The sequence below is a fragment of the Protopterus annectens genome, chromosome 16.part0 (assembly GCF_019279795.1).
Source record: "Protopterus annectens isolate FY-2018-M chromosome 16.part0, PAN1.0, whole genome shotgun sequence".
Lineage (NCBI taxonomy): Eukaryota > Metazoa > Chordata > Ceratodontiformes > Protopteridae > Protopterus > Protopterus annectens.
Window position 1 is genome coordinate 622871849 of NC_056750.1, and position 25251 is coordinate 622897099.

A 25251-nucleotide genomic window follows, 5' to 3' on the forward strand; every position below is an offset into this window, starting at 1 on the left:
ATCAGTAATGTGTCCAACAATGGGTGGCAGTACAGTCGCTGGAAGGGCAAAATGCTGTTAAGCATGAAATCAAACTAAAAACAATACAGAGGCCTGACAAAAACTTACCGCAGCACTGTGTATACTGCAAGGGTCAAGTGTAAAGGCCACATAACCAGTCACCCTTTAGGTTTTGTGCTTAGTCTAACCGTTGCAAACAGTGCGACCACAAAAAGCAGTGTAGCAGGGCTTAACATGCCCCTGAGCATGTAGCGCCTAGCCAGCAAAAGCTTACCAACAGGTGGTGGACATGTACTACTAAACAAACAATGCCTTGCATGGCACAGTGAATATTATGCCAAATGTACACTTCTACAAGATTTTGAAACGAGTACACTTCTACAAAAATCTGAAACTAATAAACATGGGACACCAAAACCTGGTAGAGACATCATTCCATGACATGTGACAGACATCAGGAAACTAAATTTCCTTGCACATTTCTTTTTACTGTGATTTATTTTCCCATTCAGTGTCAAAGCAATTTCCTGAGCGGTTATCTTCTCAGCTAAATGAATGCTGACTCTAATATAACAGCAAGGAGAACCTTTAATGTTACGGCAGGTGGTAACTTGGGTCTTCCAAAGTTTGAGAGAGACACACACACACACACACACACACACACACACACACACACACACACACACACACACACACACAGTCTATCTCTGAGCTACCTGTCATATTAAACATCAGTGCTGCACACTTTCTTTCCACACTGGCACTTTTCAAGTGTCATTTATCCGATAAGAAATTATGTACTTCCCTTTCTAGGCACAAGTGAATACATATTTACATACTGAGCTACACCAGAAATCAACAGTGCATTGGTGGTTACAGGTGCTAAACATTATGGATTCAAGTCCCCTAGAACTGAATATTGTTGTGTTTCATTTTTAGGATCAGGCATTTAGCTCCGAGGATTAAGGCTATGAGCTGTTAATGAGTAATCTCCTGTTCTTCAAGGTTTAAATCCCTCAGCCTCAGTTTCCACAGTGTTGACTCTAAACAAGTCACTAAACCAGACAGTGCTCTGGGGAAACTGTGCAGGATTTCTCCATGGTCTCCTGGACCATGTGTCAAAATTGGCAATTCAAAGCCCTGACGGCAAAGGTTGCAGAGGTATATACCTTCTTACCCCATTCTGTCTAAAGCTCTAGAATTCCTGTCTGAAGGGGTAGGGCTTTTGGCTGTAGTAGCCTTAATACCTTTAGGTTCCTGGGAAATGGTCTCCGGATCCGCAGTAGGATTCTTAAAGAGAAATTTGTGAAAATCAGGTACTGTGTAGTACCTGTCAGGTTTTCTAGGAGCTGGTGGTAAGGTGTCAGGAGTAAGACTGGACTCCAAGAAGACATTGTCTACAATATCCAGGACAGGGGGTATACACCTAGAGGGTCTATATTATAACATCGAAGTTCTCTAACATCGAATGTTATAATATCGAACCCATAATGTCGAACGCTGAAAACAGCGAAGGTGCAGGACATCGAATTCTTTCCCAGGGAAAGAATTCGGTGGACCGTTGCTGTGGCTTCGCTGTTTTCAGCGTTCGATATGTTGGAGCATTACGGGTCGGGTTCAGGTAAGTGTGCGATTGTGTGTAGGTTAGGGTTAGGGGGCAGGTTGGGTGAGTTAGGGTGCGGGTCAGCTAAGTGTGCAATTGTGTGTAGGTTAGGGGGCGGGTTAGGTGAGTTAGGGTTAGGGAGCAGGTGAGGTGAGTGTGCGATAGTGACGGACCTTAGGGTTAGGGTTGGGTTAAAGTAAGTGGATAGCTAGTACTGTATGTAAAGTTTAGTTTAGGTGTAGGATTTTAAGAGTATGTGTGTGGATGGCTGTTTTTGTGTGTGTTTGTGCTGTGTGTATGTTTCTCGGAATAGCAAATTTTTTCCCTGGGAAAAAAATTTGCTATTCTGACTGTTCGATGTTTTCACACTTCGATGTTTAGGGTTCGCTATAATCACATTCAATGTTAGAGAACTTCAATGTTATGATATAGACCCTAGCTAGAGGCCTGTGCTGAGGCAAATCTAAAAATTCCCCGAGTCTCTTTTTGGACTGAGGATACTCCTGGCATTCCCAGCGGAAATGCTCTCTTAAGGTATGCAAGGTTTCACCAAAAGCGAAATCCTCTGGAAGGAAGGCAGACGAAATGGATTCATCTGAATCCTCATAGGTAGATAAGGGTATGTCCTGGTAATCAGAAGGGTCAGAGTCATCAGACTCCTGGTCTGTAGAATCAGAAGGAAATTCAATTCTTTGTCTTTTATCAGGGGAAGGCTGGCTTCCCTAATTAGAGTAATAAGGTCTTTGGCCATTCTAAGAATTTGTTTTCGTGGCATGGGAGGATGAGCATGCGCTTTGGAAGTCAGTTTTCTAGGCATAGTGCAAACTCTTGGCCTGAGAAACTCGGTAGTTTTAGTAGGAAATGAAGTTGTCAGTTTAATATGAATATCAGTAGGTCGGAATACACCCTCAGAAGCTGGTGCCTGCACAGCAGCTCCAGACCCATCCAAGGTAGATACTTCCGCAGGATCCATAGTCGAAGAAGCATCTCGCAGCATACCAGACTCTGGGTCTCAGCAGACGCCTGCGAATCTGCAGAAGTGGGCATCAGGGGCTGCAAAGGCGCCTCACTGAGTACCGGTGGACTGGCAACAAGCTTAATGGAAGTGTCGTAGGCAGTTTTTGACCTATGCTGTCTGTCTCTTTGTCTTTGTGCTTTTTCGGAAGATTGGTAGTCGGATGGCTTACCGAAGCCAATTTGGAATACAGAGAACGACAGCGAAAGAATTTAGCTACAAAAATAGCCCAACGACGAATGGTTCGAGCGTTAAACAAGGCACAAAACCGACATCTAGGGACGTCGTGGTCTGGGCTTAAACAGGTAACGCAGTAAGAATTTAAATCTCTGTGAGGTATTTGCTATCCACAGGCAAGACAATTGTTAATTTTTTCTGACATCGGTTAGAGCAAGAAAAAAATAATCTCCAATGGGGTACTTGGCTTTAGAACACTTCAGGTCTGAAACTCGAAAAAATGAAAATTTCAGGTAGTGGCTGACTGGCACTTGTGAACTGCTTCTGCTTCGGGCTCTTTCTCAGCAAGGAAGACTGATATAATGGCGTCGGCTGCATGTTTTATACCCCTGACGACCTGATGTCATGGAAGAAGCAACAGCATCAGATGCAGAAATCCCAAGACTCTGGTATTTGGGCCGACTGCGGGCTACCTGCAGGCAGATAACCCAAGTGTGATGACTGCAACAGCGAAACACGAAGAACATCTACTTATATGTGCACCCCAAACAGACACCAACCTGGCTAACAGGAAAAACAATGCTTCTACTTAAGATTGAACCTGCAAGCTACCCTATAAATTATAGACCAATAACTTGCCTTCTGACAACGTATAAACTATAAACAGGAACTGATGCCGACAGAGTTTATAGTCATCTAGAAGAAAATTCAATTATGGCACTAGAATAAAAGGGCAATAAAAGAAAATCATATAGAACAAAGAATCGTTTTTTGTTAAAGTCATAGCAGAGAACTTATTAAAAACGCATTAAATACTACTTGCCTCATAGCTACTTTTAAGACCATTACCTCCTTCCCCTCTGTTAGTCTGCTCATATAGCTATCCTGAAACTCTACAAAACTCATTCTTCTCAGAAACTATTATAGATTAGGATAACTGAACCCATGAAGGCCTTTACAAATGTGTCACTGCCTTTAAATTATGTGTCCCTGCCTTGCAAATAATTATCTGTTCTTCTGTGACATATACACAACTTTGATTTTGAATGTCTCACACCCTTCTAAATATTTTCTTTCTTCTACTAGTGTTTGGTCAAAAAAAATGCACCTTTTATTTTGTTTCTTATCTGTCATAATTACTATATTACCTTATAGACAACTATTGTGTCTGACAAGTGAACTGCATCTGTAGTTGCAATATTCTGCTTTGTTTTATGTGGAACTTTTCTCCCCGGGCCTCTACTGAAAATGGACATATATCCAGTTAGACTAGCCCAGTCAACAAATGTAAAATAAAATAAAAATAAATAAAATAAACTGTAAAAAGGGGAAGAATCCAAGTACGGCATGGATTGACTACAAAAAAGCATTTGATAGCATCCCACATTCATGGATAAAAGAATGCTTAAAATTGTATAAGACACACAGATCGACTACATTACAGTGACCATGAAACAGTGGCAGACCACTTTGCAATTAAGCTATGATAAAGGACAAATTATTATCCCAGGGATAAAAATTCAAAGGGGGATATTACAAGGTGACTTTCTATCACCGCTACTATTCTGCCTTGCCTTAACCCATTAAACTGTCTACTTAACAGCTTAGGCCATAGCCATAATTTAGCTCCTAGAAAACAACCAAGTGTAAAGACGTCTCATGTTCTCTTTGTTGATGATTTAAAACTGTATAGTTCATCATATGAGGAACTGAAAGTACAGCTGCAAGTTGTCAAAACTTTTTCAGATGATATAAGAACGTCACTTGGTCTTGATAAATGTGCAAAAGCAACCTTTAAAGCAGGAAAAGTGCAACACCAAGAAAACATCAGCTTGGGACAAGAATGTGATATAAAAGAACTTGAGCAAGAGGGAGTGTAGAAATATTTGGGGACTGATGAAGGATCAAAAATAAAACATGAATAAATGCAAAAAACTTAGTACGGAATACTTCAGAAGACTGAAATTAATCCTGAAAATAGCATTGACATCTAGGAACAAAATCCAAGCTATAAACCAATTTGCTCTTCCTGTCCTAACCTACAGTTTTGGAGTGACTGACTGGCCCCAAAAGGTGTTGGATAGTTTAGACAAGAAAACAAGAAGGATGCTACATGCTTACTAAATGACTTATTAAAAAAAATCAGTGCATATCAAGATTATACATTTCCCGCTCCAAAGGAGGGATGGGCCTCCTTGAAAATGATTACATGTATAGATCTGCAATCATGGGACTCCACACATATCTGCTAACCTCACAAGACCCAAATGTCGTGAAAGTTTTGAAACATGAGGAGAACAAATCTAAGATGACTTCTCTGCTTAATTTAGCAGAAGCATATCAGTGTCAAGCAGGGATGTAAAGCAAACCAGAAGTAGATAAAAAATCAGGCAGCAACAGAAAGTACCAAAAACAAAAGGAAGAATATAAGGTGAAGGACCAGATGGGAAGGCAAGAAATGTGGAAAATACATAAATATAGTTACAAGTATAGAAAACTTCTGGAAGAACCTCATGTTGCTCACGAACGAACGAACGAACACAGGAATGGTTAAAGAGAGGTGAATTAAAATCAAGAAATGAAAGGTTAATACTGGTGGCCCAAGACAGTGGGGTCTATACGTGCTGGTTTACAAAGTCCATTGAACATGTGTGAGAAACGGACAAATATAGGTTTTTGTATAACTGAATTGGAAACAGATGCACACCTCATTGCTGGCTGTGACATACTAATGGCAGAAGGTTTGTATACTGAAAGGTGTAAAATATAGCAAGACTGCTGCACTGGGGATTGTGCAAGCATTATGGTATTGAAGTGGCTAAAAACCACTGGAAACATGAGCCACAAAGCATCATAGAAAATGATGAAGTTTACATCACACGGGATCACCCACTTCCAACAGTTCAAAAGATAGATGATAGAAAACTGGATATAGTGGTTCATGAAAAGAAGACAAAAGTAGCATTGATCATTGAAATCACCACACCCAGTGACTACAGTGTCTTGTGTAGAGAGAGACACAAAGTCATAAAATATCAGGATCTACAGGCAGAAATAACAACCATGTGGAAGAAAGATACCCAGGCAGTTCCAGTAGTAGTAGGAACACTGGGTCTTATAAAAAAGAACGTACAATTGTATTTAGATACGTTACTAATACATGTAAGCCCCGTACAAATTGCAGGAGTCGTCATTACTGGCACATTGTGGGTGCTGTGAAGAGTAATTCTGGCTGACATCAAAGACTGAAACAATACTAATTTCATGAAATTTAATTATACTTTGACTTAGGAATGGGGTCCATTCCCATCATGGTATTAGAAACCCAAAAGACTTGGAGAAATTAAAAAAAAGGAAATTAGGTCAAGGTAATATACTGCTATTTCCTCCCCAGCACCCATTAATGGTGTGTGTGTGTGTGTGTGTGTGTGTGTGTGTGTGTGTGTGTGTGTGTGTGTGTGTGTGCGCGTGCGGGCATGTAGTACAGCATGGCATGGCCACTTGCACAGGCATGGCCTATGTGGCAGTTAAGCACAAGGCACGGGCAAGTGATCTCTGTCTTGCAGCTTGCCTTCATCTTTTCCAGTGGGTCATGATGTCACTGCCATTCCTCAAAGGGAATGCACACATGTCCATGCACATCTACTGTATGCACTGCTCCTATCAGAGATTCCACAATACCAGTCACACGCACACACGCACGCACACAAGTGCACATGCACTCAAGCACAGTGAAAAGTACAGTTGTGTACACTTACCATAAATGTAGATGTTCGCGTGTATTCACTGTTGCAGTCATTACATTAGGGTAATCTGCTTGCAGGTTGCCCTCAGTCGGCCTGATTAACAAATCTTGGGTCTTGCGTCGGTTGCTGTCCCTTCTTCCATGAAGTCAGGGGTATAAAACATGCAGCCGACATCATTACATCAGTTTTTCTTGCTCCATATGTCAGGTGCCCCCAATGGGGAGCAAATAAACATAAAAACACAAAGGTATACCTCCAACCAAAAGCAAATACACCAAAAAGGCTTTTAAGCATAGTAAAGGAAAAAAGAAGTTATGTACTCACCATAATGTTCCATCTGAGTAGGTAACTTCATTTGTCAGCAACCTGTGGGTATCGGATCCGATCTGGATCCAAGCCGGCAGCTTTCCAAGCTAGAGATCCCAGCTCCTAGCTCCTCCCCTTACCCATAATACCCTGCTACCTCCCTCCAGTCCTCAGATCGAGTTTGCCCAATTAGCACACAATACCAAAGCAACAAACCACCTGAACATCCTAACCTGATACCAACTAGGAGTGAAACAACAATCCTTCGGGTGACGAACTACAGGTTAGGGGGATGGAGGGGGGGTCGGCTGCTGACAAATGAACCTACTCAGATGGAACGTTATGGTGAGTACATAACTTCTTTATCTGAAGTAGTTAACTTCATTTGATCAGCAACCTGTGGGATAGAGTCCCCAGCTACCAAAACGTGGGAGGTCCTCAAGGAAGGATATTCCGGAGCACTGCAGAGCCAAATGATGCCCTCCCCCTGGATATCAAATCCAACTTATAATGAGTAATAAAGGTATAAAGATATGAGAGGAAGCCCAAGTGGCCGCAGAACAGATATCATCCAAGGGCACCCTTGACCAAAAAGCAGCACAGGTAGCCACAGAAAGTACAGTTTTGTACCTACCATAAATGTAGATGTCCGATAGGTATGCATCTGCAGTCATCACATATGGGTTGTCCTGCCTCAGGCAGCCCTTCGGTCGGCCGGATTCTAAAGTCTCGGTCCGGCGTCGGCTGATGTCGCCCTTTCCCCGACGTCAGAGTGCCTGGGGTATAAAAGAGTCAGCCAACGCCATCTTCCTCAGTTTTTCTTGCCCCAGATGCCAGGTGCCCTCTAAGGAAGGCTAAATTTGGAGAAATGCAAAATATTCCAAACATGCACAGTAATAAAAAACAAATACACCATAATAGATAACCCCAGCTAGCTATAAGAGGGAGTATTACCCAAGAAATACCACAGAGGGGAAGGAGGGAGGGAAAACCTGACTGCAGATGCATACCTATCAGACATCTACATTTATGGTAGGTACAAAACTGTACTATGTCCTTCAAGGATGCATCTGCAGTCATCACATATGGGTAGAATACCACAGCCAATCTGGGGGTGGAGGATCTATGTATAGGATGGTGTAGCTAAAATGCCCTGCAGGACTGCCGTAGCAAAGCCTGCTCTGGATCTGGAATATAAAGGTAAATTGTAATGCTTGGAAAATGTATGCACGGAGCTCCATGTAGCAGCTTCTAAAATGTCCTTGGTAGCCACCCCTCTTAAGGCGGCTGTGGAGGTGGCTGTGGTGGCTCTCGTGGAATGAGGTCTAATGTTAGCTGGCACAGTTTTTCCATGAAAGGAGTAACAAAAACGAATGCAATTCCCTATCCATTTTGAGATTGTCTGTTTGGAAATTGCTTTTCCTTGTGCACTAGCAGCATATGCTACCAACAGCTGGTCAGTTTTTCTGTAACATTTAGTTCTGTCCAAGTAGTAGCGCAACTGTCTGTGTATGTCCAGGGTGTGCAGAAGTTTCTCCCCTTTGTTTTGTGGATTCGGAAAGAAGGTAGGCAAATGAATAGCTTGGTTTAATGAGACCCTGGATACCACCTTTGGCATAAATGTAGGAATGGTTCTCAATGAGACTCAGTCCTGATGAAAAATAGTAAATGGCTGTACTGCCATGAGGGCCTGTAACTCAGATACTCTTCTTGCTGAGGTTATGGCCAGAAGGAAGGCAGTCTTCCAAGACAAGAACTGTAGCTCTGCAGATGCTGCTGGTTCAAAGGGAGGCAGTGTTAGTTTTTCCAACACAAAGTTAAGGTCCCAAGTAGGCAGTGGTGGTGTCCTTGGAGGCTTGATGTTTTTAATCCCTCTTAGAAACTGCCTTAGGAGAGGATGTGAGAAGACAGGTGGATCAGTATTGTACTCTGCTGAAATTGCTGAAGCATGAATTTTAATGGAAGAGTACGACAGACCATTGTGGAACATTTCTGCCAAGTATTCCAGGATACGTGCCATGTTCATCACTGTCACATCTAAGCCCTTTGTGGTGTTCCAAATGAGAAATATTTTCCATTTTGCTGAATATGCCTTTCTTGTGGAAGGCCGGCGAGCTTCCATGATAATATCCTTCACTCTCTGGGATAGCCTATCCTGAGGAGGAATCAAGGTATTTTCCAGGCTGTTAGTTGCAAGGTTTTCAGGTTGGAATGCAGAGTTTTGTAATTGTGCTGTGTCAGGAGCAGTGGCCATTGAGGAAGAGGCCATGGTTTCGTGTGTGACATGCTCTTTAACAGTGGGTACCAGTGCTATCTTGGCCAGTCCGGAGCTATCAGAATCACTTTTGGCTGCTCTGTCCTGATCTTCAGTAAGACCTTGGTCATTAATGGGAAAGGTGGAAATGCATACACTGTTAAGAGTTCTCCAGCTGAAAGAGAGGGCGTCCACTTTCCATGCTTGTGGGTGGTATGTCCTTGAGCAGAATTTCTTCAGCTGATGATTGTGGGGGGAGGCAAAAAGTTCTATGTCCGGCCTGCCCCATGATTGTGTCATCTGTAGAAAGATGTCTGGGTGCAGCATCCATTCGTGTGCATCCATGATATTTCTGCTTAAGCTGTCCGTCAGTATATTGTCTTTCCCTGGCACAAATTGAGATTGCAGCTCTATGTTGAGTTTCAAGGAAAGTTTCCACAGATTCATTGCCAGTCTGCAAAGAGGATATGAATGGGTGCCTCCTTGCTTGTTTATGTACCAGATAGCTGCGGTGTTGTCTGTCCTTATTAGTAGGTGGCCTTGATGCAGAAAAGGTTTGAAGGCTTCGACTGCATGTATCACTGCCAGAAGTTCCTTGTGGTTTATGTGCATGCGTAGCTCTTTTTGTGACCATAGACCTTGAATGCATCTGCCCTCCATGTGCGCTCCCCATCCGTGGTCTGAAGCGTCCGTTGTAATGGTTTGGCTGGCTACTGGTTTGCTGAAGGGCAGACCCCTGTTTGACTGGCTTGCTTGAGCCCACCACAAAAATTCCCTTTGAAGGCATGGGATGAGTGGTATCAAAGTTTCCAAGCTGTGACTGTGCTGAGACCATAAACTCCTTAGGTACCATTGTAGTTTCCTCATATGCAGCCTTGCTTGTGGAATCAGAAGGATGCAAGAAGCCATGTAACCCAGGGCCTGCAGGATTTTCCTTGCAGTCAGCTGAGTTTTTCTTGTCAGACTTTTGAAGTAATCTGGTAGTTGACTTTGTTTTTCTTCTGTGAGGAAAGCCATTTGGGTGGTTGTATCTAGATTCGCACCCAGAAAGGTTATTCTTTGGGATGGAACAAGTCTTGATTTGTGAATGTTGACTGTATATCCCAGGGCCTGAAGTAGGTGAATGGCGTAATTCAAATGTTTTACCAAAGTTTGTTGGCTGTCCGCTTGTATAAGGCAGTCTTCCAGATATGGGTATATTTGAATCGCCTGAAGTCTGCAGTGTGCAATTATTGATGCCAGGCATTTCGTGAATACTTTGGGCGCATTTGATAAGCCAAAGGGCAATGCTGAGAATTGATAATGCTCTGAACCTGCAAGAAATCTGAGGTGTCTTCTGCAACTTTGTCTGATAGGGACATGCAGGTATGCCTCCTTGAGGTCTAGAGTTACCAGCCAACACCCCTTGCCCAGCATGGGAAGGAGCTGCTGTAGAGTCAGCATTTTGAACTTTGGTACAATGAGATAAGTATTCAGTGCAGACAAGTCGAGAATAGGCCTCCATTGTTTTTCTTTTCTTGGCACAAGGAAAAGTCTGGAATAAAATCCTTGGCCTTGTTCTGAGAGAGGAACCTTTTCTATAGCTTTCATTTGCATTAAGATGGAGATTTGTTTCAAAGCCTCTGCCCTTTGATTTGGTGGCAGGTCTGGCATGCCTTTTCTTTTTGGTAATGTGTGAAAATGGAACCTGTATCCTTTGTCTATTATTTGTAGTGTCCATTTGTCCCTTGTAATACTGTGCCAATTTTCTGAGAAAAAAGAAAGCTTTCCGCCCAAGGGTGCTTCCAATTGAGTCCTGGTTGGCGGTGTCAAAGTAAAGTCATTGAGCCTGTCCTTGTGCAGCAGTTGTAGGTCCTGCATTACCTCTCTGGTTGGGAGGCTGCCATTGATGCCCACTGTAGGAGCCTCTAGCTTGCCCTCTACCTCTGGCACGCCTGTTCTTGCCTCTCTGAAACCTCTCTGTGTCTGGAAAGGACCAATTTTTGGAAGGCCAATTCCTGCTGAATCTTGGTGGTTGGACTTGGAGAAAATCTTTGACAGTTTGTACAGATTTTGCCTTTTCTTCAACTTTCTTTAGGACCTCCTGAGCCGTGGAGCCAAATAACTTTTGCTTTTCCAGTGGAGCATCCAGAAGCTTTGCTTTGACATGGTCTGGCAGAGATTGTTCCTTCAGCCAAGCATGCCTACGTATGACTGCGCCAGTCATAGCTGACCTACATGAAGCTTCCAATGCATCATAACCACATTGCAAGAAATGGTTGCTAACCTGTTGGGAATTATGTACCAGATCCTGAAGTGATTTGCGATCTAGGGGTCCAGGTGAAGACAGTTTTTTATGCAATTCATCTAACAAATACTCTTGGTACTGTATCATATGAAATTGACAATTCAATGCCCTCATAGAAAGAGTAGCAGAAGTATACACTTTTTTACCCCATCTCTCTAAAGCTCTAGACTCCCTTTCAGAGGGGAGAGGATTTTTAGTAGTGGCAGCTGCAACCCCTTTAGGGCCCTGGGAAATAGTTTCTGGATCAGCAGAGTGGGCCTTGTAAAGGTGAAGATGTGAGTCCGGGACCCTGTAGTACCTATCAGGTTTGACAGGAGCCGGAGGAAGAGAATCAGGGGTTGTGCTAGACTCAGAGTACACATCATCAATGACATTTAAAACAGGAGGAATAGCCAAAGGTCTATGCTGAGGCAAATGCAAGAAGGTCCTTAATCTCTTCCTGGAATCAGCCACTGGAAATGCTCTCTCATAGTGTGGAGTGTCTCCCCAAAGGAAAACTCTTCAGGAGGGGAGGCTGAAGGAATAGATTCCTCTGCATCAGAATCCTCGTAGGCCGAAAAAGCCTCCTCCTGGTGTTCCGAGAGAGTAGAACCATCTGAGGCCTCATCTGAGGAGTGGGGATCAGAGGGCTCAACCCTGGGCCTTTTGTCTGGAGGAGGTTGAGAGCCCCTGTCCGGATGAGGTTGAGAGCCCCTAATTAAGGAGATAAGGTCCTCTGCTAAGCTTAGAATCTGCGAACCTGTAGTGGGTCCCTGAGGGATAACCTTGGGAGGCAAAGCTTTGGATAGTTTAGCAGCTTTAGCCCTAGAGAATGCCTTAATGGACATGGATGCATGAGGCCTGGCTGCACCACATGCTGGTGTAGTTTTGTCTAAAGGTATGGTGTCGGAAGGTTCCAGGACACCAGTTTCTGAAGGAAATTCAGTAACCGATTCAGCCGGGGCCTCTGGGACTGAGGTAGTCGGCTGAGCGGTTTCGGTGGTAGGAAGTACCAAGGACTCGGTTTCAGCCGAGACCGAGACACTCGCAGTAGGCCTGGCGGTGGTTTCAGCCGAAACCGCGGCCCACGTGTGTCGGTCCTTGTCCTTCCGTTTCTTAATCAAATGTGAAGTCGGAGTCTCCGACGGCATATTGTATGAAAAACTAGCCCCAAAGAATTCCTCTGCAAACTCCGCCCGACGTCTAAGAGTGCATCGGTTGAAGGAAGCACAGGATGAACAGGCCGAGACGTCGTGGTCTGGGCCTAGGCAGGGGAGGCAGTAAGAGTGGAAATCCTTATGAGGTATTTGTTTCCCACAAGTTAAACAATTATTAACTTTATCTGACGTCGGCTGAGGCAAGAAAGAGTCCCCAACGGGGTACTTAGCTTTTTGAAGTCTTCGGTAGCTGAATTACAGGAGCTGGCCGACCGGCACTTGCGAACTGCTTCTGCTTCGGGCACCACACGGCAAGAAAGACAGAGGAAGATGGCGTCGGCTGACTCTTTTATACCCCAGGCGCTCTGACATCAGGGAAAGGGTGACATCAGCCGATGCCGGACCCAGACTTTGGAATCCGGCCGACCGAAGGGCTGCCTGAGGCAGGACAACCCATATGTGATGACTGCAGATGCATCCTTGAAGGACATCGTGTAGAATGTACACGAACTCCCACGGGCTCAGGTCGACCAGAGATTTTGTATGTGAGCATAATGCAGTTAGAGATCCACCTAGCTAGAGTTACCTTCGTTACTGGTTTACCCAAAGATGGCTTGGCAAAGGAAACAAAGAGCTGCTCCGATTTTTGAGAGGCAGCGGTTCTATGCAAATAGAAGCACAATTGTCTATGCACATCTAATGAATGGAGTCTGTATTCCCCTTTGTTCTGGTACTTAGGGAAAAAGACAGGCAGATTAATGGATTGGTTGATGTTAGCTTCGGAAGCCACTTTAAGTAAAAAGGAGGGATTAGTCCTGAGGGAAACTCCGTCTTTATGGAAGACAAGATACGGAGGTTTGGAACAAAGGGTCTAAAGCTCAGATACCCTTCTAACTGAGGTAATAGCAATCAAGAAGGCGGTTTTCCAAGACAAATACTTTAAGTCAGCCGAAGCTGCAGGCTCAAAGGTTGGACCAGTAAGAACCTGGAAGACTAAGGTTAGATCCCACGGAGGAACCGCATTCTTGACAGGAGGTCTTAACAGAAAAGTACCCTTCAAGAAAGTCTTGCAGATCTTAGAGGAAGCTAAGGGACCAAGATTATCTCCGATGTGGAAGTGGGAAATAGCCACCATCTGAACCTTTACAGCTGAAGAACTGGCCCCCTTATGAAAAATGTGAGAAAAACTCGAGAACTGCTGGAATGGGAGCTGTAAAGGGATCCAAATTCCTTTGCCCGGCCCAGATAGAAAAACGTTTCCATTTACTGTTGTAGACTTTCCTGGTAGAAGGCTTATGTGCGACCACCAGGATGGATTTAACTGCGGACGAGATACCGGGATTCCTAGCCACTAACGGAACTGGATCAACCAAGCGGGAAGCTTGAGGTCATCCAGGTTCGGGGTTTTTAATCCCGAAGGATGGGAAATCAGATCCGGGATGGGATCTAAGATCCAAGGAGGAGCTACTAGATGAGACCGCAGGTATGGGAACCAGGTTTGATGAGGCCAGACTGGGGCTATGAGGATAACTCTGCTCCCCACCCGACGAGCTTTCTGCAAGACTTTTGTCATTAATGGGAGAGGAGGATAGGCATAAAGAAGACCGGATGGCCAAGCATGAACCAAAGCGTCTCTGGGGGTCTCCCCCGGTGGGGGGATCAGAGCGAAAAACTCACTGCACTTTGCGTTCGAAGGTGACGCGAACAGATCGCAGCAAGGTTGACCCCATTTGAGGAAGATCCGTTTCGCTACTAAGGGGTTCAGAGACCACTCGTAAGGTGAGAGGATAGTTCGACTCAGCTTGTCCGCTAAAATGTTGGACCGACCCGGAATGTGCGTTGCTAGCAGAAAGCGGTTGGTAAATATCACCCACTCCCAAACTCTCATGGCCTCACGGCAGAGAGGGTAAGACCTGGTCCCCCCGTTTGTTGATGTACCAGACCACTGACATGTCTGTCTGAAATGCAATAGTCCCTAGAGGAAGAAGGGCATGGAGAGCCTGCAACGCTAGAAGCACCACCCTCATCTCCAGAACACTGATATGCAGAAAAGTCTCTGTTGGAGTCCACGTGCCTTGGACGGTTCTGCCCATGCAATGCCCCCCCCCACCCTAGGCGAGAAGCGTCCGTGGTCGCTGTGGCTAGAGGTAGAGGCATCAAAAAGGGCCGCCCTTCCCGAAGCTCTCGGGAATGGAGCCTCCAAAGCAAAGATTCCCGGCAAACCCTGCTGAGGGGAATAGGGGAGTATAGCGGATGTCGGAGGATGGACTACTGTACCTGCAAGGTCCATTGAAGAACCCTCATATTCAAGCAGGCTAGAGGTGAAAGACTGATAGCCGCTGACATAGACCCTAGAGCCCTCAGGACTAATACCGCTGGTGGGGCTGGAGAGTGTAGAAGAGCTAGGACGTGGAGAGTTAGGTTTCGGAGGCTGTCCGATGTCAAGTAAACCTTTGACTGAAGCATGTCTATTCTGGCCCCTATGAAATCCAAGACCTGAGCAGGCTGAAGGGACGATTTTTTTGTAGTTTACAGTGATCCCCAATTGGTGGGCCAAACGCAGGAAATAGTCCCTGGCCGAGCACAGTAGATGCCTGGTGGGGGCGGCGAGGAGCCAGTCGTCCAGGTAAGGAAAGACTTGTATTCCCTGAAGCCTCAGGTGGGCCACTACAACTGCCATGACCTTGGTTAACACCCTGGGGACTGTGGTCAGACCAAAGGGGAGGACCCTGAACTGATAGTGGGTGGCACCCAGCTGAAAGCGGAGAAATCTCCTGGATCGCCTGTCCATTAGATTGTGGTAGTACGCATCCTTGAGATCTATGGAGCACATCCAGTCGTTCTCCTGCAGAAGGGGGAGAATAGATTGAATGGTGACCATCCAGAATTTTTCTTTGGCAATGGACAGGTTCAGTGTAGACAGGTCGAGAAATGGCCTTAGGTTCCCCCGTCTTTTTTGGCACCAAAAAGAACCTGGAGTAAGTGCGTGATCCAGACTGGCCTGGGGGGACACGCTGGATGGCTCTTTTTCTTAGCAGCTCTTTTATCTCTAAGGCTGCCGCCTCCCTCTGATTGGGTGGGACATCGGGGAGGTGCCCCAACTCAGGGGGAGAATTCAGGAATGGAATAGAGTAACCTCTGGATATTATTCGGAGCACCCAGCAATCTGTCATGATGGACTCCCAATGTGCTCCGAGAAAGGCCCCCCCCCCGACTGCCTCCAGAGAGGAGCAGTCGGGCAACCCCTCAGGGTTGCTGCACGGGTCAATCGGAAAAAGGTTCCCTCGACCCGAAATTCTGGGCTGGCATCCACTTTGTCCTCCCCTGCCTCTGAAGGACGAAGGGTCTGGAGCGAAACGGGATTGTTGAGATTTCCGGTACCACATCTTCTTTTGTCCTCTCTGGTTCCTGGAAAAGGACCTTTGAGGAGCCGAGAAGCAGATTCTGATGGCAGACAACGTCTTCCCGTCTTTCTCGCTCTGGAGAAGCGTATCACGGATGGTCTTTCCAAACAGTGTAGAACTGTCAAAGAGAGCGTTCGCAAAGGATGCCCTGAAGGGTTCCACAAAATCGCAAAGATGGAGCCAGGCATCACGCCGTAAGGGGATGCCTGCTCCACTGGCTCTAGCGGCCCCCTCCGTGGCATGGGAGAGAAGCCGCATAGAAGTGTTGGATATAAACTTTAGAGTGGCCATTCATGTCAAGAAGGTTTGTTTGTCCTCGGCCGACATGGACTCTGGGGGTTACCCAGCGTTCTCTTTGATTAGGTCTCGCTGAAGCCGAATCATGTGTGCCAAGTGGTTCAGCGCCCTTACAGTGAAGGTGGCTGAAGCGAACATCCGCTTTCCAATGCAGTCCATCGTCCGAGACTCCTTGTCTGGAGGATGTACCGAGGAACTTTTCTGCGCTAGTTCCTTCTTGGTGGCAGCCGCCACCACCATGGCATCTACTGGGGAATCTTTGCTCCATGCTGACCTTCCCCTTCCTCCAAGTCAGTGTCTTCTGTGGATCTTCATATGGAATTAGAAGAATGCAGGAGGCCATGAACCCCAAGGCTTGCAGTATTTGTCTTGCAGATAGCAGGGTTTTTGTGGCCACTTATTTGAAATAGGTTATCAAATTAATTTACTTTTCTGGAGTGAGGTAAGCCATCTGGGCAGTTGTATTCAAGCTTACTCCAATGAATGTAATTTGTTGACAGGGTACCATTTGTGATTTCTTTTCGTTTATGGTGTACCCCAGACAAGTTAGAACCCTTTTCATAAACACCAGATGATTCAAAAGTATGCCCTGGCTTTCTGCCTGAATTAGACAATCATCCAGGTATGGGTATATTTGAATACTTCTTTGCCTGCAAAATGCAATAACTGGAGACAGGCACTTTGTGAATACCCTGGGCGCAGTAGACAAGCCAAAGGGCAGTGCAGAGAACTGATAATGCATGTAGCCTGCTTTGAAGCATAGGTATCTTCTGCAAGATTCCCCGATTGGGATGTGCAGGTATGCTTCTTTTAAATCTAGTGTTGCCAACCAGGCATCTTTGCCTAGCACAGGAATTAATTGGTGAAGAGTCAGCATCTTGAATTTTGGAATCTCCGGAAAGGTGTTTAGAGTAGACAGGTCCAGGATTGGATGCCATGATTTGTCTTTTCTGGGTACCAGAAAAAGTCTGGAGTAGAAACCTTATCCCTTTTCCTCTTCTGGTACCAGTTGAATAGCCCCGGTGCTTAAGAGGGAAAGTACTTGCTTTTGAGCCTCTGCCCACTGATTTGGGGGCAGGTCTGGCCACCCATTTGGTGTTGGCAACGTGTGGGAATGAAATCTGTATCCCTGGGACACTATATTTAAAACCCATTTGTCCTGGGTTATGAGTTCCCAGTTCTTTGCATGAAGAGCAATCTTTCCCCCCAAAGGGGCGGTCAAAAGATAAGTGCTTGGGAATTTTAAAAGGAAGTCATTGAGTCTGTTTACCATAGCAGGGTGTCTTGTTATTTTCAGATTTGGAAGTGGAGGCCCCCCACTGCTTAGTTCTGAGAGTCCCCTGGGGTTTTTGCTGTGTCTGGGTTTGGCTAGGAAAGGACCAATTCTTAGCAGGCCAGTGCCTACTAAATCTTGGAGGTTGCACTTGTAAAAAATCTTTAAAAGTTTGCATAGATTTAGCTTTATCTTCCATCTTTTTAAGAACTTCTTCAGCCTTGTTGCCAAACAAGCGGTCCTGATTTAAAGGAGCATCCAACAATTTAGATTTAACATGATCAGGCAAAGATTGCTCCTTAAGCCAAGCATGCCTTCTAAGCACAGACTCAGTAACAGCAGCCCTGCAAGAGGCCTCTAAAGAATCAAATCCACACTGCGAAGTATGTTTTCCAACTTGTTCAGCAGAATGCATTAAGTCCTGTAAATCTTTATTTTCCACACAGTTAGGAATCAACATCATTTTCTGTTTAAGCAGCCCAATAATATGTTGCTGATATTTTAACATATGAAACTGGCAGTTTAAAGCTGTGATTGCCAAGGCTGCAGAAGTCTAAACCTTTTTACCCCATCTATCCAGCGCTCTAGAGTCTCTATCAGAAGGGGTAGGATTTTTAGCAATAGAAGCCTTAATGCTCTTGGGCCCCTGAGAAATAGTCTCTGGATCTGCAACAGGATTTTTGAAAAGGAACTTGTGAGACTCAGGAACCCTGTAGTATCTGTCAGGTTTACTAGGAGCAGAAGGCAGGGACTCAGGGGCCAAACTGGATTCCGAGAACACATCATCAACAATGTTTATACAGGAGGTACAGCCAAAGGCCTATGCTGAGGTAGAAGAAAGAAATCCCTAAGCCTCTTTTTTTGAATCAGAAAATTCCTGGCTTTCCCAGTGGAAATGCTCCCTTAAAGTATATAAAGTTTCCCCAAAAGAAATATCCTCAGGAGGGGAAGCAGAGGGAATAGAATCCTCTGCATCAGAATCCTCATTAAGTAGGTATGGACAAATCTAGGTCATCAGAAGAGTCATAAGAAACAGAATCTTGATCAGAAGATACATAATCAAGCTCAGCCCTAGGCCTCTTGGGGGGGGGGGGGTTGACTACCCCTGACTAGATTTATTAGATCTTCAGCCATTTTTATCATTTGTTTTTTAGGCATAGAGGCCTGAGCATGTGGCCTGGGCGTCGGTTTTTTAGACATGGATCAAGATTTAGGCCTTAGTAATGAAGGAGGTGTCGATTTAATATGCAAGCCTGTAGGCCTGAATACACCCTCAGAAGCCGGTGCCTGCACAGTGGCTCCGGACCCATCCAAAGTAGAGACATCCGCGGGTTCCATAGTTGAAGTATCTCATGGCATACCAGACTTCGAATGGGTCTCAGTAGAGGCCTGCGAATCAGAAGTAGCACATATCAGGGGCTGCGAAAGTTCCTCACTGAGTACCGGTGAAATGGCAACTGGCTTAGGAGAAGCATCGTCGGCAGTTTTGGACCTCGGCGGCCTGTCTCTGTCTTTATCTTTGCATTTTTTCGGAATCCCGGTAGTCGGATGGCTAACCAACGACATTTCTGGATAATTAAACCGAGAACCAAAATATTTAGAGGCAAAACTATACCGACGACGGATAGTGCGCTGATTAAATAAAGCACAAAACCAACAGCAAGGTACGTCGTGGTCAGGGCCTAGACAAGGAATACAGTACGAATGAAAATCTTTATGAGGTATTTGCTTTTCACAAGTAATGCAATTATTAACTTTTACTGACATTGATAAGGAGCAAGAAAACATTTCCCCAATGGGGTACTTAGCTTTAAGTTGAAGACTTTGGTTCTGAAACTCGAAAACCAAAAATTCAGGAGTCGGCCGACCGGCACTTGCGAACTGCTTCTGCTTCGGGCACTGCATGGCAAGAAAGACTGATGTAATGACGTCGGCTGCATGTTTTATACGCCTGACGACCTGATCATGGAAGAAGGGACAGCAACCGACGCAGGACCCAAGACTTTGTTAATCAAGCCAACTGAGGGCAACCTGCAAGCAGATTACCCTAATGTAATGACTGCAACAGTGAAACACATAGAACATCTACATCTGCACGAGCTGTGCTCCTTGGAACCCATTGTGAGCAAGTACACAGTGTGTCTGGACAGCTAACCTCCTCAAGAACTACACCCCCTCATACACAGTATATCCATTTTCCCAAATCACATGCTCCCTTACACATTTTTAGTCCTCTAAACATCAATGTGTTCAGTGCTGATCCCTGTCACTATACCCCTCCCACCTGTGCACATCATGAAAACTGTGTTATGCTTTTACTGCTGTGTTACACAGGTAAGTGATAGCTGATGCACAGCATACCCAGTCAAAGCATTGTATAGCATACCATGAATGTTGTATTGCATACATCAGTTTTAATCTTTGTTATGTCTATTCTGGGTCACAGTGGGGTCCAGATCCTGCCTCTCTGACAGTATAGCAACATACTGCACCAGCAACTGCCTCCCATGATCTTCCCCTGCACCCAGTTCCTCTGATGGCTCCTCAAGTGGTACCTCTGCTGGCTTCGGTCTATCTGGTCCTCCGATATCAAGCCCCTGCTGTAGCTATCTGCATATCACTATGCTGGACAGAAATTCATGGACAGCAAACTTCTTGCTGCAGGTCTGAGAGGCATACTAAGCGAACCAGTAGAGAAATGCAGGCAGTGGAAGCTGGCCTTCATCAATCCATACACTGTTTCAATGATGTTACATGTCTGTGACAGTGTATTGTTAAATTTCATCCCTGTGGGCTTCACACTAGCATCATAAGCCATGGATTTAGGGCACATCCATTATCACCAGTAAGATGTCCTTGTGGAAGGTCACCCTGCCCAAATCATTGACATATGTAGGAAGTGTGTCAGATGAGAGAATCATGGGAACTGAATGTATGCATACTGTCACACTGTGTATAATGTCCTGATAGTTGTACATAACCTGGCAGCTGATGGGACTAGAAACCCTTATGGTTGATGTACTGTTGTAAGAGAGGACAAAGCGGGGCCTTGTTAGTAATGTGGGTGAAATCAATGATCCTTAGCATCTTAGTGAAACAAGCTACTTCGTAGAATGTCCAGATTGTGGTGTTTCTGTCCTTCATTGTCTGTGGTCCTTGGGAACAACATATGTCATTCTATATACATCTAGAAACGTGTGTAGCATTCATGAGACTGATGCTTGAAGTATATCTACAATTCCCCCGACAGTTGCTGGAGGGTTCCGGTAGCAAGGATTAGCACATACCTTTGAGTCCACTGGGATAGATATTCCACAGATCCCCTTAGGATTCTATGTACATATCTACAAGCTGCCATATGGTGGTTTCTTCTGTGATAAGGAAGGTGATAATGTGCACCATCGTGGATACTGGCTGCAAGATAATTCTGTAACAGAGACTGTTCGGCTGCCGCTCCTAGCATCTTAGCACAGCCTCTGTTCACTGAGAAATCACAGTGTACAAACTCATTGGTGGCTGTGGCTGATCACACAACATTTATACATTTCTGACAATCTCCAATGTTTCTGCCATCATCTGTATTTGCAACTGAACTCATCAACATAATGTTACTCATTTCTGTATCATTATAAGCTCATTGGCAAATAATGCTAACCAATCAGTTTTGCCTGGATGCACAACAGTGCTACCCTGTCTCTCTGAATCAGCAAACCCAGCATGCAACCGCTCTCCATGAAATTTTGTCTTGCGCACTGAGCTGCACATTTCTGAATCCTGGCCTTTGTCTTGATCTGCTTTCCATGATTAGCATAGGGCTTCATGTTAACAATACCATTCATGAAAAAGTAGTACAAAATTTGTGAACTGAAAGGCAGAACAGTTCTAAGTCAACTTTTCAGACCACAAGATATAAAACCAGTACACAACAGCTGCAGAGAGATGCAAAATCTATCAAAGATGACCTACCGTACTTTAATATGCACCCACCAGTAGTTTACCATTACTGCAATATGCACTCATAAGTACTTACATCATCCACACTCCTGCTGCTATATTCAATGGATAAATTGTGACACAGTTCCAGATTCCAGCAATACCACAAGCTGCAGACCAAAAGAAAGAAAAAGTCAATGCACATTTCAAAACATAAACCACAGAGATACCTAACAGCACAAGTAAATGGACAATAAAAAAACAATTAAAAGAAATTTGGACTAAGTTTAGTTTTATTACTTCTCCCCAGTTCAACTTGGGCAATTAAAAAGAAGTGACTTATATTCATTAATCTGGCAATGCATTGCCCACCCACACCATTTAGCTATACACACACTTTAATGAGACAAGGATTGATATTCAAAATGATTTGCAAAGTATACAAGAAGAGCTTAAGTAGTCTTACATACTGTGCAACACTGTTCTGACTCACAGACCCTCCTCCTAACTAAAACTGCCACTGTGGGAGCTAAGCACCTAGCTTTGTAGTGCCCCATGCAACTGCACTATTCAGTGGGAGGGATCAATGTATATACATCTTACCAGTGTACTGTCCAGGATTCACATACACTCAAACTACACAAATGTTGTACAGGATTCCAAAGGTATGAAGTACATGCTGCACTCTTGTGTCACAAAACCATGCCTTCCAATGGTAGGAATCTGTGCAGAATGAATCAGAACCCCTTTGCTTGGCACAGTCGATGGAAGTAATTCATTTTGTGTGTGAATAAGAGTGTGTAGGTCTCTCCCCCCAGGACAGGGGAGTCACTGCCTTTGCTCATTCCTCTTGGTACATGCACTACAGTACAGGTAGTAGGTGCTCTGCTACACTGATGTACAATGGAGTGATTTAATGTGCCATGCAAATTTGTAAGTACGGAGATGCTGCCCTTTAAGGAATTTGAATGACTATGAATTGGTACACAGCACAATTTACATCATCAGTGCAGAGTGATGTATACTGCAATACTACTCGCTAAGAATAATAAGCCATGTGGCCCAATTGCATGATTCAGGCCTAGGACATTATCCCCATGTTGCACAACACCCTGTAAAATTCTCAGCAACCACATTCATGGGAGCCATACTTCCTTAGGTCACACCTGGCTTAGGAGACGAGCTCAATATCAGATTATAAACTTTTCTCTTCATCAAAACCTAAAAAAATATATTGCGCATGAAACTTTCAAAAAATTATCTATTGTTGCAAACCTTCATAGGCAAGTCCCTTTGTGTACAAAGTTCTAGCAACAGAACTCTGCTTAAAGAGAGATGTGGGGTGAGTAAAAAGGAGACCCACATGATGTGGTTAATATCCATAAATATGGCAAGGGCACAGAGAAGGATACTCGGCACTGGACAGATTCCCAAGTAGTCTGTAGATTAGTCAGGAAAAGCCATTTCTCTAAACAGTGGTACACTGTAGCACACAATGAAGGAAGTTGGACCCCTAAAGCAAAAATTTACAGTGTAAACATCTACAGCAGAACACAAAGACACAAACAGTTGAAGGACTCAAAACAGCAGCAACATCTCTAGCCTAATGTCCTGTTACTGGATATAAGCAGCCAGGTCTCCTGGCAGCAGAAAACAAGAATTGGATCCTTCACAACCCACAGCAAAACAGCTTAACAACTACACTACTTTGTGAAAAATTCTTTTACTTTCTTTACTCAGAACCATAGCTGATGAATTTAATAATAAAAAGTGGATGCTCAAACGACTTCTGAGTTACTAGGTGAAAAATATAACAACTGATAAATATAGTGGTTCAAAGTTACCTTAGAGCCTACTTTCATAAAGATATGTAGGTAAGTTCTGAACAAGACACTTATGCAAAATAGTCACCTGGAGTTTAAAATTTCTTCAAGGACAGGTAAAAGCATTTCATTAACAGCACTAGAGCAGAGGAACAGCCACAGAGGAAACGTGCTCAAAAGAAAGCAAGAGATTCTCAGTCCTATAATTCAGCTGCAGTGAAGGGATTATGGTTTTGACTGAGGCCTCGTGGAAGGCCCCCCTTCAAGAAATGTATGTTTGGCCTGTATTGCAGTAACGACATGTCATCTTGTATCAAGAAAGAATGACAAGAATAATGCATGAAATTTAACCAGTGGAACAACTCAAAATCAAATAAAAAAATGTATAAAACTGTTCAGAAAGTGCTGGACAGACACAAAGATGTATACATACTGCATTGGGTTATTAATCACTAATGGTGATATTCTGCTGTTTCAAACTATGCCACATAAGGGTTATGAACCATTAAGATGATCTTTTTTTGCTTTTTAGAGGTTAGGAAGTAGAAACAGGTATATTATTCACTAAATATCCCCAGAGAAAAGAACTGATTTCTCTAGTAAGGGAATGAGGGCAGACAGCAAAAAGCTTCACCTTGCCTTACTGAGTTAAAAATCTGTGAAGGTTCAAATTTACTTTCAATTATTTACTGGGAAGTACAACGGGGTCATAAAACCTCCTTTTCATCAGAGGCCTGGGGAGAAAAGCTCCGCCAGTTTTACATTTAATAACAGCAAAGGTAGTAGCTTAACATACATTTGCACATTAATGAAAAACTCCAGTAATTTTGCAAAACAAACTAGTAGACTTAGCAGTGGTGCAGCGGTAGCGTTGTTGCCTCACAGCAAGAGGTTCTCCCGTTCGATTCTCGGCTGGAGTGCAGGGTGTGCCTTCTGTGTGGAGTCTGCATGTCCTCCCTGCGGTTGGGTGGCGTGCGAAAGACATGCATAAATGGGCATGCCTTCGTTGAAGATTGGACGTCGAGCTGGCACCTCGGCATTCGTGAAAATCTACTGCCAATCATTAGCAGACTGGAGTTCCGCTGTAGCGACCCCTAACTGGGAAAAGCCGAAAGACAAACAAACTAGTAGACAAATAATCTGCACATTGTTTATGCAGAACAGTTGGCGCTTTTCTCAATCAGAGGAGCATATTTACATAAGCTAGCACATTAATCAAAAGAACAGGAGAACATTGCAAAAATACTAATAAAAAAAACAGAAATAGATGAAATTACGTAATTAACGGTGTTTAAACAGTATTTTTAAGAGAGGTGAGGATGTGGGACTATCAAGAGTGGGAGAAATGTAATGCCATCACCCTGGTGTAGTCTGTGGAGGAATATCTAAATGTTGAGTGGTTGAAAGAAGAGTAAGGGTGAGTGGAGGCAGCCAACTTAAAGCCAAAACAAGTTTGCCGAGAGACAAAGGGAGGGAGGAGCAGTGAAAACAACTGGTTGAGCCTTCAACTCAAAGACTTTTCTCTCTCTCCCTTTTTTTTTAATGCACCCTTCATTAGGGTGACATTACTCCTCACACCTTCTTACTTAGTGAACTCCATGGTTACACAACCTCAAAGAAAAATCTAAAACAAAGAAAGATTCCTAGCATAACACTCAGGAATTGCTCAGGTGATGTTTTCCAATGAAGACCAACAAATCACAGTGTTCAACTGCTGAACTTGCACGAATAGAACCTTACTGACTTTACACTCTAATAGTAAGTAAGCTAAGCAAAACACATAATAAAGGACAGTTGTGTGAGAAACTTAGAAGCAGCAACTGATGTTCAGGTAGGATCACAACAGTAATACAACTCCTCACCTGTGGAAAATCAGCCGCAGTCTAACATTTGCCTCACAGACCAGACTCCCAGAGCCCTGTCAGACCAAACTCCTTCCCTCATGAGGAAGCAAACATGCATCTCAAATAAAACAAGCCATCAGCCTAAGCAATCTT

At 44.3% G+C, this 25251-nt stretch overlaps 1 protein-coding gene across 1 annotated transcript in view; it reads right to left on the reverse strand.

Moving 5' to 3' along the window:
- Positions 1-25251, reverse strand: part of CACFD1 (calcium channel flower domain containing 1) — a 523250-nt gene that overhangs the window by 350323 nt on the left and 147676 nt on the right. The window contains exon 2 of the mRNA XM_044058223.1: positions 21529-21601. Within this exon, the coding sequence (XP_043914158.1) occupies positions 21529-21601 (73 nt within the window). The remainder of the gene's footprint in view (positions 1-21528; positions 21602-25251) is intronic.